Below are 20,323 nucleotides of genomic sequence, written 5' to 3' on the forward strand. Positions count from 1 at the left end.
GGGCTCAGTATTGGGACTGTTGCTGTTTCTTATTTACATCCTGCCCCTTGGTGATATTTTCCGTCACCATGGGTTAAATTTTCACTGCTACGCTGACGACACCCAGGTTTATCTAAACCTTTTACCATCTGATCCTTTCCCACCACCATCCCTCACCGAGTGCATCTGTGATCTCAACTCATGGCTGTGTGCAAACTTTCTTCTATTGAATGCCCATAAGACGGAGTATCTCATTATTGGCTCCAAATCGGCTGTCTCTTCTATCACTAACACATCCCTCACTATTGCTGGTATCGCTGTTCAGTCTTCTTCTAAGGCACGTAATCTCGGGGTGCTGCTCGACCCTCCCCTGTCACTGGAGCCACATATCAATTCATTGGCAAAGTCTGCCTTCCTCCAGCTTCGAAAGGTCACCCGTTTGCGTCCGTTCCTTTGGTTTAAAGCTGCCGAGACCCTGGTACATGCCTTTGTCACTTCCAAACTTGACTATTGCAATTCTCTCCTCTATGGACTGCCTTCAAAATCCCTCCGACCCTTGCAGATTGCTCAGAATGCTGCTGCCCGAGTACTGACCCAGTCAAAAAAACATGAACATATCACCCCGGTACTTGAACAACTCCATTGGCTCCCTGTCAAAAAACGTATCCAATATAAAATTTTAGTGCTCGCTTTCAAGGCACTTCATGGTCTGGCTCCCTTGTATCTGGCTGATCTTTTACATCGCTATGTCCCTTCTCGCAGGCTAAGATCGTTTGATGCTGGTCTCCTTGTTATACCTAGGTTTAGGTTGACCACCATGGGTGGTAGATCATTTAGTGTTGCTGCCCCGACACTGTGGAACTCTCTTCCTCTCCCTCTTCGTCTCTCTTCCTCTCTTTCTGAGTTTAGATCTCTTCTTAAAACGTTCTTGTTTACTCAACACTTTCATTCTCATGTTTCTGTTTGATTATTGTTCTTGACAATAATTCTTATAATTACTATGTGAAGCGTCCTTGGGTATTATGAAAGGCGCTATATAAGTTGAATGTATTATTATTATTATTATTATTGTTGGGGTATACCCACCACTGTTGTTGGCTTTTGTTTCAATTTTGCTTCTACTTAAATGTCCGACTTTCATGATATAACATCACTGTAGCGTGAACTTTTTACCTTTTCCATCAATTTCACCAGAAAGCCAAATATCCCGAACTTTTTGTGAGTAGTGTAATTTGTCTTCAATTTTATTTTGTTTAAAAAAATCAGGAAGAAAAATGTATTGTGAACTCAGTATTGTGAATCACATTGCATCATGGGTGGAGTGTATCGTTAAATCCCTACTCTGCATAATTAGCAGAGTGCAAGTTAGTAGGTGGTGTAAAAAAACATCATTATTATTTTAATGTTACTTAATAAATGGTCATTTCAGACACATTTTGAGATCAGACTGCAACACTAGATTAGCAACTTCTCAGTTTCGTAAATCTAATTATTAATGTTTAAGTGATAAACTCATGAATCAAATGTCAATAAATGACTCACTCAGCTTTTCTTGATTCTTTCACAACTGGCAGGAGCTTCAGAAGACCTTCATGTGATGGATAATATCTCCTCAAATCAAACTCATCCAGCTCCTGATCTGAGTTCAGCAACACAAACACCAGAGCCGACCACTGAGCAGGAGACAGACGGTGTCCATCATGATGAAGAGAACCTTCTCTGTTCAGGTATTGTTGGACTTCCTGCACTAGAGAATCATCGTTCAGTTCATTCAGACAGTGGAACAGATTGATGGATTTCTCTGGAGAGGGATTCTCACTGATCTTCTCCTTGATGTACTTGACCATTTCCTCTTTGTTGTAAGAGCTACTTCCTGTTTGTGGCAGTAGGCCTCGTAAGAGATTCTGATTGGACTCCAGTGAGAGACCCAGGAGGAAGCGGAGGAAAAGATCCAGGTGTCCATTCTTACTCTGTAAGGCCTTGTCCACTGCACTCTTCAAAAAGTCAGACATGTTTGTATAGTTTCTAAAGATGTTAAAGAATTCAGTGTTTTGCATCACCAGCACATTTCTGTTTTTGTTGATGAAGGTGAGAAATACATATAAAGCAGCCAGAAACTCCTGAACACTCAGGTGCACAAAGCTGAAGACCTGACCCAGGTGCAGCCCAGCCTCTTTTATGAAGATCTGGGTACAGACTCCTGAGTACACTGATGCGTTTTTGACATCAATGCCACATTCTGTCAGGTCTTCTTCATAGAAGATCAGGTTTACTTTCTCCATCTGTTGGAAGGCCAGTTTTCCCAGTGCCAGTATCGTCTCACTGGTCTGAAGAGGATCAGGGTCAGATTTCCCATGGTACTTTTGTTCCTTGTGTTTTATCTGAAAGATCAGGAAGTAAGTGAACATTTGAGTCAGAGTTTTGGGGATCTTTTTCTCCTCGGCTCCATCCAGAATTCTCTCTAGAACAGAGGCTGAGATCCAGCAGAAGAATGGAATGTGACACATGATGTAGAGGCTTCTTGATGACTTCATGTGAGTGATGATTTTACTGGCCAGGTTCTCATCACTGATCCTCTTCCTGAAGTACGTCTCTTTCTGAGGATCACTGAACCCTCGTACCTCTGTTAGCTGGGCTACACAGACAGTCGTGATCTGATTGGCTTCTCCTGGTCGAGTGGTGATCCAGAGGTGAGCAGAGGGAAGCAGGTTCCCCTTGATGAGGTTTGTCAGCAGCACATCCATTTTTAATGACTTTGTTATGTTACACAATCGCTCATTATTTTGAAAATCTAGAGGAATTCGACACTCATCCAGACCATCAAAGATGAACAAAACTTTATAAGCATCACAGTCTAATGATGGCAGACCTTTCACTTCTGGAAAAAACTGATGAAGAAGTTCCATCAGACTGAGGTTTTCCTGCTTCATCAAGTTTAGCTCTCTAAAAGGAAGTGGAAATATGAAGACAACGTCCTGATTTGCTTTTCCTTCAGCCCAGTCCAGAATGAACTTCTGCACTGAGACTGTTTTTCCAATTCCAGCGATTCCTTTAGTCAGCACAGTTCTAATGGACGTGTCTTTAAAGAGGTCAGTGCATTTGATGGGAATCTCCTGTACTGCTGGTCTCCTGGATGTAGCTTCAATCTGTCTGACCTCATGTTCATCATTGACGCCTTCACTCCAACCCTCTGTGATGTAGAGCTCTGTGAAGATCTCATTCAGAAGTGCTGAGCTTCCATGCTGGGAGATTCCTTCACAGATTCTTTTACATTTCTCTCTCAGATTGGATTTGAGTTTTTTCTGATATACAGGGATTAATAGTTCTAATAAACAGAAGATGATGATTAATATTTTACTGCATGATCTATAAACACAGTATATAATTTATTATTGTAATAAATAATAGGTTTGTATATAAATTATTTTCTGTTTATAAGTATAAATCTCTATGATTATAATTAGTTTATTTGTAGAGATGTAGTGACCAATATCATAGTTAGAATTCTCATCTAATATCAAGTACCTAATGGTCATAACATGTTTTATAATATAATGTAATGACTAATCAAAAGTGTAGATGATTCTAGAACCAAGATGAATATGGAAGAGTTTGTTTATCTAATGGTAAATAAATTAATAATGTAAGTATGTAGGTCTCTTACTCCTCTGCAGGGTGTTAGCGAGGTCTGTCTGGTTCATGAGCTTCAGAACATTCAGCGTGATCTTTAGCGCCCCCTCTCTGAAACTACTCAGATCTTCCACATCCTTTACCTCCTGCTCAGAGCATGCTGGGTAATCTTCATTCAGTAGCTTTTTGAACTTGTTTAGCTCATTCTTTAACATGCTGATGACTTTGAGCTCCAGTTCCTGTTAAGGAATTTAGAGAACCAGATCTTCACTATAAGCACCATGAGGTAATAAAGAAAATGACTGAGTGATGTGACTATATAAGGAGTGATGTAGTTTTTCTGCATATTAAGTTCAGTAAATGAATAAACAGTAATTGTGCATTAAAATGTGCTTAGGCTTTAAACTGGAATTTCACCTCTGTCCGAACTAGCCGCATTAAAATGTGGAAGGTTGTGTGTTTAATAAACCCAAATAAGCCCCAATAATCCCATATGGCAAATCAAGCGATCAAGCTAAAAGAACCAGAACAACATCTAAGGAGGGTCCAGAATCCAAAATCAACATAAAATCCCTCACAGTATTCATTTAGCCAATCAGCAAACTAGATTAGCATTATTATTATAAATACACACACATACATACAAACCTTAAATATGGATTCCAACTGATAAGTAACATTTAATTTCTTCTTTTGTGTTCTGTAAATAAAAAGACAAAACAGTATTGACCACTAGCAGGTTCTATCATCCTGTTATTGAAACACTTCCTAGATCAGGGGTCACCAACCTTTTTGAGACCAAGAGCTAGGGTTGGGTGGTATGACAGTATTACGGTATACCACGGTATTTAAAAATGGTGACGGTATTCAAAAATGGTGACGGTATTTTTTAAATGTGAAGCGCCAAATTTCTGCTTCAGGTTTACCTTGAAAACGGAGACTTTAGGACATGCGCATCCACAGTAAGGGAGGGGTGGGAGGGGTGGGAAGGGTAGGCGGTTGGAGCTCACTGATTGGCTGTAAGGTGTGTAAGGTGATAACACAGAGAGATGAGTGAAAAGCCACACTGGCTAGCGTTAGCTGTGAGCTAACAAGCAGAAACTGAATAACGGCTTGTCTTTCAAAATCAACATTTTTTATCAGTTCAACCGGAAATGAACACAAGCGCGTGCATGCGCGGACATGTACTTATTTACTAAATATATCTTCAGTGTTAATCAAGCGCAAGTGTTGAGAAAAAGGAGCAAACAGTAATAATAACGTAATGCCCAATCCGGTGTTGTGACTCTTGTCTGCCATAGATTTTCCTGCCTATGTAAGAACTATTTTTTCCTAAATAAAAGCGCTATATTAAGAAAAAAGAACGTCTCACCTGTCGTGTAATGTGAATTATAAAATATATTGTCTGGCCCTTTAAGAATGTTAAGTGCACTGTAGGGCGTAGGGAGCAAGTGTGTAGGGAAGAGAGATCGGATTTGTACCGTTTCCGTGTTCGTGTTTTGCACGGAGCTTGTGTGACATTTAAAGTAGCGTTCTCGTTAACCACTCAAATGTTTGGAATTATTTTAACATTACTTTACATCACTGTCATCGCAACATGAACATTTACATTCATATTTTTTTTTTGTTACGGTATAGAACTTAATTCTGGATTACAGCCATAACTAATCGTACACGCTCATACACTTTCAAGAAATATCTGTAACTATAAACTAAGCAGTTAACTTTTGAAATATATTGAAGTGTTTAGCCGCTATTATTCTGTTTTGTGTGGGCAGTGAGAGGTTACAATGCCAAAATGTTATGTGTTAATGTTTGTGTTAAAGTGTAATTGATACACATGCATTTATACTTATGCGTATTTATTATAGATCAGATAAGATAAGCAATGTTTGACGCTCAGATTGTTAAATCTTTTTATAATAAAACACTGAAATATTGTAATTACACTCAAGTGTGTAATCACAAGTAGCCCTTCGTATTACTCGGTAACCTTGAAGTAGCTCTCGGTAGGGTTGGGCGGTATTGCCGATTTTCATACCGTCATACAATCTTCAGGAAATACCACGGTATACGGTATTATGATTTGTTCAAAAAACAGTTTTCTTAAATTTCCTAAAAATTGTTACAGAAGTAATATTTTGATTTGAACTGAAATAAATAATGTTGCATGTTTAAATATATCTGTGGTTCCTTTCATTGTAAATCATAATAATCATTAACATCAACATGATTTTCATACCGTCATACCGTCTTCAGGAAATACCGGTATACGGTATTATTCCCCCCCCCCCCCCCCCCCCCCCGGTAATACCGTATACCGCGGTATTTCCTGAAGACGGTATGACGGTATGAAAATCGGCAATACCGCCCAACCCTACCGAGAGCTACTTCAAGGTTACGAGTAATACGAAGGGCTACTTGTTTCATACAAACTTCCTGAATACCATTAAGTTGCACGGTTTACCTTTAATGATAATATTATTATTAATATTAATAATAAACAATCAAACATGTGCAGAGACAATCTGATCACATGTTAATGTTAATGATTATTATGATTTACAATGAAAGGAACCACAGATATATTTAAACATGCAACATTATTTATTTCAGTTCTAATCAAAATATTACTTCTGTAACATTTTTTTGAGAATTTAAGAAAACTGTCTTAACACTACATTTGTAACATTTTTTGAACAAATCATGAACTTTTGAAGTAATCACCAAATCTGTAGCATTTTTAACAAAAGCACATCTGTTTACTTTCTAACAAATTTTTCACATTTTTGTACGATTTTTGAGTTTAATGTTGCCATGGTGTTTCACTAAAAACATCTGTTATCTCTTTCTTTGTCTGTAAATGTCTGTTAGTGGGAAGACTGGCATTGCATGTTGTTCACCAGTGTACTGTAATCTGGGGTGTAATTTGACACTGCAACTGTGTGAGTGAGTGTTGTAGATGTTCATCAGTAAGCCGAGTTCTGCGTTTGTTCTTGATGAAGTTTATGTCAGAAAAGGCCGATTCACAGAGATAGGTTGAACCAAAAAGGCAGGCAACTTTCATAGCTGCTGTGCATACATCTTTTGTACTTTTCCATGTCTATAAGGCACCAAAAGTTTCGTGCACCCTGATGGGCTTTGAGGTACGGTAGAGGTCATTTTGCAATGTTAGGATTTCGATCTCCATCTGTACAGCATCCAAGTTGAACGTTGCACTTAGTGTCCACCTGCATGAAAGGATTTGAAATGAATAACACACATGGCTCAAGTTTATCAAAGTCACAAAATCTGTTCTCAAACTCTTGCCCAAGTCTGTTTATGACTTGAGAGTACTTTTCTGCAGCTTTGTCAAAAGCCCCAGATGCAGAAGAATTGTCATTCAGCACTGACTGCATGGATGGAAAATGCAGCAGTTTTTTCTCTGTAAATGGCCAGAGAAAATGTTCCTCTTAGCTTTAAATGTGTTTACAGCACTTATCATGTCAGCAACACTCTTATCTTTGCCTTGCAGCTCACAGTTCAAATGGTTCAGTTTCCCAGTGATGTCAGTTAAAAATGTGAGGTCAAGTATCCACTCAGTGTCCTCGAGCAGGGATGAGTCTTCCCCCTTGGATTGCATGAACTCTTTGATTTCACCCAAAAGTGACAAAAAACGCTGCAAAACTCGTCCCCTGCTGAGCCATCGGATTTCTGTGTGTAGTAGCAGGTCACCATATTCAGCTGACAGCTCCTCCAGCAGCACCTTGAATATTCTGTGTTGTTTGGCTTTGGAGCGAATGCCATTTATGATCTTCATGACGAGAATCATCACATGATCAAAGCCGGTAACTTTTGCACATATCGTCTGCTGATGAATGATGCAGTGGTTATGCAGAAATTTTGGGAAATCTGTGTCACCTTTGCATTGCGCAATAAAGCCCACATGTCGGCCCGTCATGGCAGGAGCCCCGTCCGTAGTAATCAAAACCAACTTTTCCAGTGGTACCTTTTTCTCCACAAAGAACCTCTTCACCGCGTTGTAGATGTCCACTCCCCTAGTTGTTGTTTTCAGGGGCAGTAGTTCCAGGAGTTCTTCTTTTGTGGAGAAATCATCAAACACCATTCGGATAAACATCACCAGCTGTGACGTACTGCTGCTGTCCACAGACTCGTCGCACTGGATGCTGAACCACCTGCACGTTATCAGATCCCAGTCAAGCTGCTCTGTCAAGTTCCCGGACATAGCCGAAACTCTTCTAACCATCATACTGGCTCCCAGTTGGACATCGGAGAGAATAGAGATGGCATTGGGAGCATTCTTCTCGTCTTTAAACACAGAGTGCGCTATTATCATCATTGCTTCTTTTAATACATCTCCGTCTGAAAAAGTTTTTTTATTCCTTATTAAAAAATTCGCAGCTCTATATGAAGCTTCCATTGCTTTTTGTGATTTTTTTACTGGCATTGTGAAAAAAAGATTGCTGTTTCCCCAAAGCTGCCTTTAATTCACGGGTTTTTTCTGCACGTTGTTAACTGCCAGGTGTGTAGTTAGCATTAAAGTTTTTTAGAAACAAATTAGACAGACACATTTTTCTTTCACTGACGTGAAAAAGAACTCTTTCTCCCAGTCACTGTGAAAATGGTACGTTTTCTTTCGCTTCTCTGCCATTTTTCTTTATTTTTAGAGGTAAAAAGCGCTGTGCATGCTTGGTTGTCACATCAACGATTGGGATGAAGGCTTGTGTTGCGCATGACATTGAACTTTTACCCCAGGCAGATCATATATAAATAAAGCATTTTTGTTTTAAAAAAAATGTATATTCAGTATTGAAATTTACATCAATGCATGTGTTATTGTTCAAAAAGTACAGCAACCTAAATAAAACTTTTAGACGGAGCTTCATGGTGGCTAGTGCTATTTTAAGAACATGGCTGCAGGCGACTCACGTGGTCCCGGCGGGCGACCTGGTGCCCGCGGGCACCGTGTTGGTGACCCCTGTCCTAGATGATTAGCATTTTTATGAATGAATTGCTTAGTGGACTGAGTTTAATGAGATTAATACATTTGATCAGGAGAAACTGGAAGTAAAAACACTGCACCAGGACATACTAGAGATTATACTGACCTCAGATCAGTAAAACATCCTCCATCTTTAAAGTTTTGTGGAGGATCTATTGACTGATCGCTCTTCATGGAGACACAGCTGGGTTGAGGTGAATCTGGTTTCGTACCCTCCATCACACTGGAGTAACACTGAAGTAAAAACCAAACATAAAGAACTCTATATAAAGCACAGGGGCACCTAAAAGCTTCAGTTCAGAGAAACACCAACAAGCACATGGTACAGTAATCAGACAGCTTAGCTAACTAGCAGCTAGTTTAGTTCAACTGAAGTCACATACTCTAAAAGCATTACAGAGCAGTTTTACATCCCAGCTAAGACATTTATGTTTTTATTACTTTTACACCAGTATGCCAGTAACTCTGATCTGGTTTACATTCTTAATTCTAAATGACATTCTTAAATAAATGAAAGTGTATTAATAACAATCTCCCTCTCATCAGTGTGTTAGATTAGTGCTTTCTTTATAATCACACACAGCGTGGACACATCAGTAATGAACTCCAACCTTCCTTCAGTAAAGTTTACACTATTCATGCCATGCTCTCATACATCTTTGTTATTTGATGTTTGATGTTTATTATTGATTGTGTGTTTCTGTTATTTTGTCCACCGCCTGCATGTGTGTAAACACCAGCACGCTGACGTCACAACATCTGTGTAAAGCTACATTTTAGTATCCAGACTAAAACAAGGAAGCAGTTTTCAGAAATCTCTTCATCCTGTTTTCATTAATCGTGGGTTTGTGAGTTGGTGTGGATGAGAGAAAAACACAGAAGTGTAAAAAATCTCCGTGTTGTTGTTGACACGCCTAAATAACGGTGTTAAATGTGACAGTTCCTAAACACAACACATATCAGATCATAAAAACCTGATCCTAAACATTTATCCATCAAATACGGATTCATAACATTCACATATTACAGTTTTATATTCTTATACTCACCGCGATTATCTGGAAAACCTCTTCACGTTTCTCTCCTCCACACTAAATACTTTCACTTTCACCAAATCGAGTTCAATGCCGCATACTATGGCGTCAGATTAGTGCCAAAAGTCGAGAGCACATTTTATTTGTGAGCGAGCAGGATTTTCTCTGCTCTCGCACGAATTCACCCTGCTCGCTCACGAATAAGTTGTGCTCGCGCACGAAAGTGTATGCGCGCACTCGAAACGCAGCTCTCGCGCTCAAATCGTATGCGCGCACTCAAAGCAAACTGCGCTCGCGCTCAAATATTTCTTGCTCGCTCTCATAACTGCACTTGCCCTCGCGCTCGGAGTTTGCGCGTTAAAACAGTGCCAAAAGTTGTCGACCAATCAAATGTGTTTTTGGCTTCGACCAATGAGCCACAACTTCCCGTTGCAAAGAGAGTAATGGACAATCAACGACCTCAGGTAAGATTATTAATTATTTTAATTTTAGACTTATTTTAGAGTACATAAAAATCATCATTTTAAAAGGGTAGAATTTGTTAAAGCTTTAACAATCAGGCATATTCTGACTATGCTCATCTTTTAACCTGTATGTCTAATTATCTTATAAGTTTCTTTTGTTGTCTAGGCCTTACTAAGACATAAAGCTTTTGGAGGGGTAGCTGCATAAATAGCAGTATGTAGTAAGCAGTCTGGCTTATGTACTGATCTGAATTGTTTACATTTCATTTGCACACATGAAATGATCATTATTGATTAATTAGCGAGAAAAAAATCATATTCCTGAAGATATATTAAATGCCCTCAGGCAAATTCACATGTTGGTGAATGAACATGTGGAAACCAGACTGTCATCCATCAGGGTACAGACAGTTCCACAAGTGACTGAACTTAAATCCATGCTAGGATTCCCACTGCCCAAATTTGAGCATACTGGCACAAATGTCCTTGATTGTCTAAGTTATACATTTCTTTAACATATATTTCCCTACATTATTTATTGTTTCTACATTTTAAGGTTATTGTTGTCCTTGAATTTTATACAGATACCACTTTTTCACAGATGTTTTTCAGTCAACAAAGTATTACATTTTAAGTCATTTATTTTGTCTTACAGAATTGAAAGGCTGTTGGTTGATGTGTGGACAGCTGTGACCTCCACATTTTATGATATCCTGGACAATCTTGAACAAGTTGGGATGCTGGACATTGCAAATACCCAGCACCTCTTTCTGGTACACCTTGTGTTTCTTCTCCAAACTTCAGATCTTTGTTGAAGGCTGGAACCACCATCCCCTTTTATGACCCCGGGAACAAATGTGGCAAATGTAACTTTTGTGCTGACTCTGACTTGTACTCTATTCTTGTACTCTATTGGACTCTATTCTCATAGATACTTGTGCTGACTCTGTTCTCATATACATTACATGTAAATAAATAACAGTACACAGTTTGTTTTACTTATTTATTGAATGAGCACAAATATCCACAGACGAACTGGTCTGATGTGTTCCTGTCCTGTGAGCCATTGAAAGAATGTTTTTGGACAAAGAGAGGGCGAACCAGCTGTCTTAACCATAGGTGGTAAAGTCTGCATTAGCCTGTTCAGAAAGAAACACCAAAAAGCAAAATAAGCATTGACTTTTGTATAGATTACAATGTTTCTTTGTTATATACATGTACATACCACTCTTTACAACAGCTTAAACACACACAAGCTGGTGTTATTATAGCAGATGAACAAAGCAGATTTAAAGGCCATATTTAATGCATTAAGTAAATAATTATAACGGTGTCCTAATATGATAGTATTGTCCTTATAATTTAATTATAGGAGTAATAAAAATGAAGATAATATCAAATACATTGTTATCTTTCTCCACACTAGCTGGCATGAATTTCTATACAATCCAATGGAAAATATATTTGACACACTGAACATAAAGCCTAAATAAAAACATTAGTGTTAACAATATCAATACACAAAAAGTGCACCATATTAAATGCAGACTGGTTGGTACTATGATATTGTTGATATTGCAGATATGTTTTCACCTTACTGCTTGGTGTTCTAACACTACTTGCTTCCTTGCTGGATTCTGGTGGGGGAATCTCAGCTACAATAGATGCACCAGGGGAAAGCTGTCATTGTATGTGGCTTTTTCTTGAACACCGCAGATGATTCAGAAACCTATATTTAAAACATTACATTATGCATGGTAAATATGCAATGTTCACACTTTACATAATAGTCAATAAAGCAAAAGCCTGACATACTGTAAGGTATCAAAAACTATTAAATTGCTGTAATAATAAAAAACAGCAGAACATTCAATTGTAAAACATTTTATTTTAAAGAGTTAAATTATTTAATGTGTCATGTTTGATATTCTGGTCTTGGTTGGGAAAGTGAACATGATGTTCACTATCGTGTTAGAGATAGTTCATCATATCATTTAGGTGGCTATAGCTTCCTGATCTACCCACTTTGATTTACTAAAATAGTCCATTTTTGTACTGTGGCACTAAACTCGTGAACACATGAACTTTACTGTATAAAGGCTTTACTTTATTAATTAACATAAAAAATACACAAAAGCTATTTTATGTTAGGGGTACCGCTTTAGCTAGCTTTCTCTTTCTCTTTTCTACATTCTCTTTAACACTTTTTTTAAAATTATAAAATAGTGTAAAATAAAATTAATATTAATCTTACCTGAGGTCGTTGATTGTCCATTTGTCTTCACAACGGTTCACTCTTTCCGACCAGTGAAAATGCAGGGGAAGTTGTGACTCATTGGTCGAAGCCGAAAACACATTCTGATTGGTCGACGACTTTTGGGACTGTTTTAACGTGAGGGCAAGTGCAGTTATGAGAGCGAGCAAGAAATATTTGAGCGCGAGCGCAGTTTGCTTTGAGTGCGCGCATACGATTTGAGCGCGAGAGCTGCGTTTCGAGTGCGCGCATGCACTTTCGTGCGCGAGCACAACTTATTCGTGAGCGAGCAGGGTGAATTCGTGCGAGAGCAGAGAAAATCCTGCTCGCGCACAAATAAAATGTGCTCTCGACTTTTGGCACTAATCTGACGCCATACGCATTCAAGTGCTCCTCCAGATCTCTCACTTTCTGAGTTCAAAGTCGCGAGTACAATCTGAATCTACACTCGAGAGGATTTTAGTTTAAACACTTATACAAACATATTTAGACAGTAATCAATATTATATTTTTGTTCTGTGAATAATAAGATTAAACTAAATGCGTTACCACTAAAGGACAGAAATGCAATCGTATTAAATTCACACAATTTGTCTACATGTGAACGCTGCACTAAAACCAGCATCCGCCCAAACTCTGATTCTGTTTCCAGTTCTGTCAGAAAGTAACTGCTGTCCTCTCACACAGTCTCCTGCTAAAGTTTGTGCACCTCTGCTCAAATCTTATGGTTGATCAAGTAAAAATAATGAACAACAACGTCATCTAATTTAATGATGTCATTTCCTGCTAATTTAATGCACTATCGCGGATTATTTACTAAACTGAACAAATGAGAGAGAAACACACCTAAATGTGCCGTAACATTTGTTCATGCCACATGTTGTACCTGTTTTTCCTTCCTGCAAAATGTTAAGTTGCTGTAATTCTGAAACAGTATTTACTGCACATATTTAACACACAATTACAGTGTTGGTTACGCTGACATCAGACTTTCATACCATTTTTTTTTACTACATCTGTACTTTACAACAAGCAAACTGCACTACAAGTTTACCTTAGTAAAACTATCTTTATTTACATGCACAAATATTATATTGCAAATACTAAAGGGATGTTCAGCAAGACTTGTGCACATGTTACAGCAGTCTGTGACAGTTACAATACAGAAATTAGAATGAAAGAATAACAGCAAAGGACCAGCAGGAGAAACAAGTCAGGTCCAACAAAAAGAGACTCGGCAAAACTGTATTCATTAAAGTGTAAAGAAAACAATGCTGCAAACTAAACAAACAAACAAAAGAAAAGCTGCTCCAGAGCGCTCTGGACCTCAGACTGGAGCGAAGGTTTACCTTCCAACATGACAACGACCTGAAGCACACAGCCAAGAGAACAAAGGCGTGGCTTCAGAGAAAGTCTGTGAAGGTCCTTGAGTGGCTCAGCCAGAGTCCAGACCTGAATCTAATCAAACATCTGTGGAAGGAGCTGGAAATGGGCGTGTACCGATGCTCCCAATCCAACCTGACAGAGCTTGCAAGGAAATTCCAAGAGAAATGGGCAAAATGTTCCAGAAACAAGTGGGCCAAGCTCGTAGCTTCTTTCCCAAGAGGCCTTGAAGCTGTATTTGCTAAAGCTGCTATTAGGCTATCTTTACTCAAAACATGCAAAATAGTTCAAACAGCTTAAAACATTTAAGTCCATACAACGAAATGGCCAGTTTTAATTTAAAAGTAAAAGTAACCTTTAAACGCAATGTTTTTAATTTAATATTTAACGAGCGTCTGATGTCATACGCTACTCTCTTGCTATTGGTTAAAGCCATCTAATTAGCATATTGTGATATTTGAGCAAACATAGAAAATAGTTGAATATAACTCTGTATTTACTCTCTAAAACGTGGATCAGAGACATTCAGTTTGTGTTAAAGCTCTGCTTTGATTAAGATAAACTACAAGTTTGTGTTACATAAGAATTGTTTTAAATAGCGCGCTCGCTAAGTTAACTAACGGTCGGTGTTCTGTCGAATTTGTCCTACCCATCGAGATGTCCTACCGAGCATGTGCACATCAGTTTTGACTCGTTAACTGAAACGTCTATAATTTCGTGCTACCTTCGACGCCTATAATTTCGTATAACGTTAGCATAATTCATTTCTGCTAGCGGTTAGTATTGCATGGTTTTAATTGTAATTCTTTAAAAGTGTAATGTTTAAATATATGTAATACCGTTCTTATGCGAGTTAGTTTAATGTTATTTTGTTAGATAACTGTGCAAGGTGCACGAATTGGCTAAAGGTGATTGAATGATGTTGCTTAGCCTTAACTGTTAAACTAATGAACGTTGAATTTAACCACGTTTATACCTCGGTTTAGTGGTTGTTTTTAGGTGCACTTTTTATACATCTATATTTTTTACTCTTTATCTGCCTCCTTAACTTTACAACACAAAAGGTAGTTCAGACACGATCAGGACGTGATACGTGTACATTGTGCTGACCTAGCGGTTTAATAGTCACAGCCAAGGTTATGTGTAATAAAGTGGTTACTGAGGGGTATTTTCAGCATTTATAATGATATCTTGTGTATAGTTATTTTTTGTATGTAATACTATTTCTGTTGTTACTCTGTATAAAAATGACCATTGTCAGTTCTGTTCTGCGTATTTGTTCTTTATTGTATGTTTTTCTTTTCAGATATGGATGAGAAGTGGGAGGTTATTAACAATTTTCTCACTGTGGGATCATATCCAACCGGGTATGATAAATCACAGAGGCTAAATCTGCCTCCAAATTTCACCTAAAGGGTTAGCATTTTATTAACCACAAACTGTTTTAGTATACTGGCTAATACACAAGATGTTCTGTTAATACAAATCTGTAATTCCATTTTTTATTGTGAATGTAGATGGAGAACTGTTTCATGGAGACAGAAGGTGGTGAAAACCAAAGAGGCCAAACAGCTTTTTCAGGAGTTTCACTCCTCTCCGATTGGTGGGCATACAGGCATCTTAAAAACACGGAGTGCAATGGGTTCCAGATTTTACTGGCCTGGAATGTCAGTTGACATTGACAGTTGGGTGTGTGATTTTGTACATATGTTCCCTTTTTGTACTGTACAAGCCATATAAATATTAACACTTTATATCTTGTAGGTGTTGGAGTGTGACAGTTGTCAGAAGGTTGTGAAACCACTGACTGCTGTCCAGACATTACAATGCATTAAGGTAAAGGTGCTGAAGAACACACACACACACACACACACACACACACACACACACACACACACACACACACACACACACACACACACACACACACACACACACACACACATATATATACAATTCTTTTTCCCTTTATAAGGTATCAGATGTCTGGACCATAATGGCTTCCAGTACATTTGAACTGCTACAGATTACTTCTCTAAGTGGGTTGAGGTCTTTCCTTTAAGAAGTAAATCTGCAGCTGAGGTTACAAGACATCTCTGTTCCATTATATACAGACATGGACGTCCCAAACACATCCTCTCTGAACAAGGGAGAGAATTCATCAATGAAGTAAATACCATTCAATCATACTTTATGTTTGCAGCTCCATACATACATGTTAGCAGTTCCTCTGATGAGTGAAAGTATGAAGTTACTTTGTTAAATGTTACCAACTGTTGATCAGGGATTTTATTGACTTAGAATAACTTTATAGAGTCTTTGAGATGTGGGTGGAAACTAGAGTACCCAGAGAAATCCCAAACAGATATGGGGAGAACATGCAGAACTCCACACAGACAGTTTGTATCAGTGACCAAATTAGGGATCTTTGGGGCTGTAAGGCAATAGTGCTAACCACTCGCATCACCTTTTTACCTTGCAATGTATTATTATGAATAAATGTCTTGCTTATGTCTTTGGCTATAAATTTGTTGTATTAAAGCTCAACCACAGGCTTTGTGAGATGTTGTGCAGTGAACGGAGTGTGACTGCAGCATATCATCCTCAAACAAATGGTCTGGATGTAAAAACCAATGACAACATAAAGCGGTAAATGTAATTATTTAGTAATAACCAGAATTATTAGGCGATTACTAAATGTTGGTACTAATTGTGTGTGTACATATTAGAGCCCTTAAGAAACTTGTGAATGACCAGCAGAATGACCGGGATGTGAACCTGGGTGCCACTTTGTTCTCATTGAGATCGAAGGTCCATACAACAACTAAACCCTCGTCATTCCTGCTGATGTATGGAAGAGAGGAGGTGTTTCCATCAGAGCTTCCTGCTGAAATGCCAGTAAGTGAGATCTTGTAGCCCTTAGTTTCATTTTAAAGCATTTAAATGTAACTTGAAGTATCAGTGCACTGGAGATGTTGCCTGGATATAGTTTACATTTTGTGTCAAATAGCAGAAAAACCTGATCCAGCTGATTCTAAATTTGTTCTTCACCTGTTCTTGCAGTCCTCTTAGAAATGTAGTTTTGTATGTTCACACTCAGGTACAGTTGCACATCTAAAGCAAACATTTTTACCTGAATATTTCTTTTTGTCCTTGACATTGTAAAATGTATTGGTGAAATGTTTGTTTTGACTGTGCTACTCATGTTATATTTTGCTTTGTAAGATTAATGGTGCACAGGCAAAGTTGTTATATAATTTTGTAATGATTTAAATAACCTTTACAAACTCTTTCTATCCAGATCAATGCAGACATGTAATTGTTTTGCTGACGTCACATTGAAGTATTTTTATTGCATTATGATTAATGTACCATTTGATATGAAGTGTTTTCTTGTAGCTTTCCACTATCATTCTCCCTCAGGAGTCGACATACAGCAGATATCTAGATACCAGGGGGGAAAAACGGAGTGTATTGAAAAAAACAAGAGAAGAAAATATTACAAAATCTCAGGAGGAACAGAAAGAGGCAAATGCACAAAGGTGCAGAAAAAGTATCAACATCTAACATCCAGTGTTGGTGATGAAGTCCTGCTCCTGAATATGAGGAAGCATGGAAGGAAAAAAGGACGAATTGAACCAGATTTCTTTGGACCATCTACCATCCAAACAGTCAGAGGCAAACGTGTAACACTGCAGAAGCAAGAGGCGCTATTTTAAACAATACATATAATATTGGCCACATCAAACCAAATAAAAGAAGCACATGGCAGAATTCAGCTTCCATCTCCAAGGTTTCTACAGCTACCACCACGCAGGTGTCCCCAGCTACCACCACGCAGGTGTCCCCAGCTACCACCACGCAGGTGTCCCCAGCTACCACCACACAGGTGTCCCCAGCTACCACCACACAGGTGTCCCCAGCTACCACCACACAGGTGTCCCCAACTACCACCACGCAGGTGTCCCCAGCTACCACCACGCAGGTGTCCCCAGCTACCACCACGCAGGTGTCCCCAGCTACCACCACGCAGGTGTCCCCAGCTACCACCACACAGGTGTCCCCAGCTACCACCACACAGGTGTCCCCAGCTACCACCACTCAGATGTCCCCAACTACCACCACGCAGGTGTCCCCAGCTACCAGCCCACAGGTGTCTCCAGCTACCACCACGCAGGTGTCCCCAGCTACCACCACGCAGGTGTCCCCAGCTACCACCACGCAGGTGTCCCCAGCTACCAGCCCACAGGTGTCTCCAGCTACCACCACGCAGGTGTCCCCAGCTACCACCACTCAGATGTCCCCAACTACCACCACGCAGGTGTCCCCAGCTACCAGCCCACAGGTGTCTCCAGCTACCACCACGCAGGTGTCCCCAGCTACCACCACACAGATGTCCCCAGCTACCACCACTCAGATGTCCCCAACTACCACCACGCAGGTGTCCCCAGCTACCACCACGCAGGTGTGCCCAGCTACCAGCCCACAGGTGTCTCCAGCTACCACCACGCAGGTGTCCCCAGCTACCACCACGCAGGTGTCCCCAGCTACCACCACGCGGGTGTCCCCAGCTACAACCACGCGGGTGTCCCCAGCTACCACCACGCGGGTGTCCCCAGCTACCACCACGCGGGTGTCCCCAGCTACCACCACGCGGGTGTCCCCATCTACCACCACGCGGGTGTCCCCATCTACCAGCCCACAGGTGTCCCCACAGGTGTCCCCAGCTACCACCACGCAGGTGTCCCAGCTACCAGCCCACAGGTGTCCCCAGAGGTGTCCCCAGCTACCACCACGCAGGTGTCCCCAGCTACCACCACGCGGGTGTCCCCAGCTACAACCACGCGGGTGTCCCCAGCTACCACCACGCGGGTGTCCCCAGCTACCACCACGCGGGTGTCCCCAGCTACCACCACGCGGGTGTCCCCATCTACCACCACGCAGGTGTCCCCAGCTACCAGCCCACAGGTGTCCCCACAGGTGTCCCCAGCTACCACCACGCAGGTGTCCCAGCTACCAGCCCACAGGTGTCCCCACAGGTGTCCCCAGCTACCACCACGCAGGTGTCCCAGCTACCAGCCCACAGGTATCCCAGCTACCAGCCCACAGGTGTCCCCAGATACCACCACGCAGGTGTCCCCAGCTACCACCACGCAGGTGTCCCCAACTACCACCATGCAGGTGTCCCCAGCTGCCACCACGCAGGTGACCCCAGCTACCACCACGCAGGTGTCCCCAGCTACCACCACGCAGGTGTCCCCAGCTACCACCACACAGGTGTCCCCAGCTACCACCACGCAGGTGTCCCCAGCTACCAGCCCACAGGTGTCCCCACAGGTGTCCCCAGCTACCACCACGCAGGTGTCCCAGCTACCAGCCCACAGGTGTCCCCACAGGTGTCCCCAGCTACCACCACGCGGGTGTCCCCAGCTACCACCACGCAGGTGTCCCCAGCTACCAGCCCACAGGTGTCCCCACAGGTGTCCCCAGCTACCACCACGCAGGTGTCCCCAGCTACCAGCCCACAGGTGTCCCCAGCTACCACCACACAGGTGTTCCCAGCTACCACCACGCAGGTGTCCCCAGCTACCACCACGCAGGTGTCCCCAACTACCACCACGCAGGAGTCCCCAGCTGCCACCATGCAGGTGTCCCCAGCTGCCACCATGCAGGTGTCCCCAGCTACCACCACGCAGGTGTCCCCAGCTACCAGCCCACAGGTGTCCCCACAGGTGTCCCCAGCTACCACCACGCAGGTGTCCCAGCTACCAGCCCACAGGTGTCCCCACAGGTGTCCCCAGCAATCACCACGCAGGTGTCCCAGCTACCAGCCCACAGGTATCCCAGCTACCAGCCCACAGGTGTCCCCAGATACCACCACACAGGTGTCCCCAGCTACCACCACACAGGTGTCCCCAGCTACCACCACACAGGTGTCCCCAGCTACCACCACTCAGATGTCCCCAACTACCACCACGCAGGTGTCCCCAGCTACCACCACGCAGGTGTCCCCAGCTACCACCACACAGGTGTCCCCAGCTGCCACCATGCAGGTGTCCCCAGCTGCCACCATGCAGGTGTCCCCAGCTACCACCACGCAGGTGTCCCCAGCTACCAGCCCACAGGTGTCCCCACAGGTGTCCCCAGCTACCACCACGCAGGTGTCCCAGCTACCAGCCCACAGGTGTCCCCACAGGTGTCCCCAGCAATCACCACGCAGGTGTCCCAGCTACCAGCCCACAGGTATCCCAGCTACCAGCCCACAGGTGTCCCCAGATACCACCACACAGGTGTCCCCAGCTACCACCACACAGGTGTCCCCAGCTACCACCACACAGGTGTCCCCAGCTACCACCACTCAGATGTCCCCAACTACCACCACGCAGGTGTCCCCAGCTACCACCACGCAGGTGTCCCCAGCTACCACCACGCAGGTGTCCCCAGCTACCACCACACAGGTGTCCCCAGCTACCACCACACAGGTGTCCCCAGCTACCACCACTCAGATGTCCCCAACTACCACCACGCAGGTGTCCCCAGCTACCACCACGCAGGTGTCCCCAGCTACCAGCCCACA

General features: G+C 41.9%; 2 protein-coding genes across 2 annotated transcripts in view; both read right to left on the reverse strand.

Annotated features, from left to right (window-relative positions):
• Window positions 1-2,029, reverse strand: part of LOC134306004 (ribonuclease inhibitor-like) — a 29,487-nt gene extending 27,458 nt beyond the window's left edge. The window contains exon 1 of the mRNA XM_062990258.1: window positions 1,522-2,029. Within this exon, the coding sequence (XP_062846328.1) occupies window positions 1,522-1,991 (470 nt within the window). The 5' untranslated portion in view covers window positions 1,992-2,029. The remainder of the gene's footprint in view (window positions 1-1,521) is intronic.
• Window positions 2,030-2,035: 6 nt separating this feature from the next.
• LOC134306007 (NACHT, LRR and PYD domains-containing protein 6-like) overlaps window positions 2,036-20,323 on the reverse strand; it is a 36,977-nt gene continuing 18,689 nt past the window's right edge. Inside the window, exons 2-7 of the mRNA XM_062990273.1 lie at window positions 8,718-8,845; window positions 4,258-4,309; window positions 3,644-3,848; window positions 2,849-3,304; window positions 2,135-2,647; window positions 2,036-2,049 (exon numbers count right to left, since the gene is read on the reverse strand). Coding sequence (XP_062846343.1) covers window positions 2,036-2,049; window positions 2,135-2,647; window positions 2,849-3,304; window positions 3,644-3,848; window positions 4,258-4,309; window positions 8,718-8,830 — 1,353 coding nt within the window. The 5' untranslated portion in view covers window positions 8,831-8,845. The remainder of the gene's footprint in view (window positions 2,050-2,134; window positions 2,648-2,848; window positions 3,305-3,643; window positions 3,849-4,257; window positions 4,310-8,717; window positions 8,846-20,323) is intronic.

This window comes from Trichomycterus rosablanca, unplaced genomic scaffold (assembly GCF_030014385.1).
Source record: "Trichomycterus rosablanca isolate fTriRos1 unplaced genomic scaffold, fTriRos1.hap1 scaffold_179, whole genome shotgun sequence".
Lineage (NCBI taxonomy): Eukaryota > Metazoa > Chordata > Actinopteri > Siluriformes > Trichomycteridae > Trichomycterus > Trichomycterus rosablanca.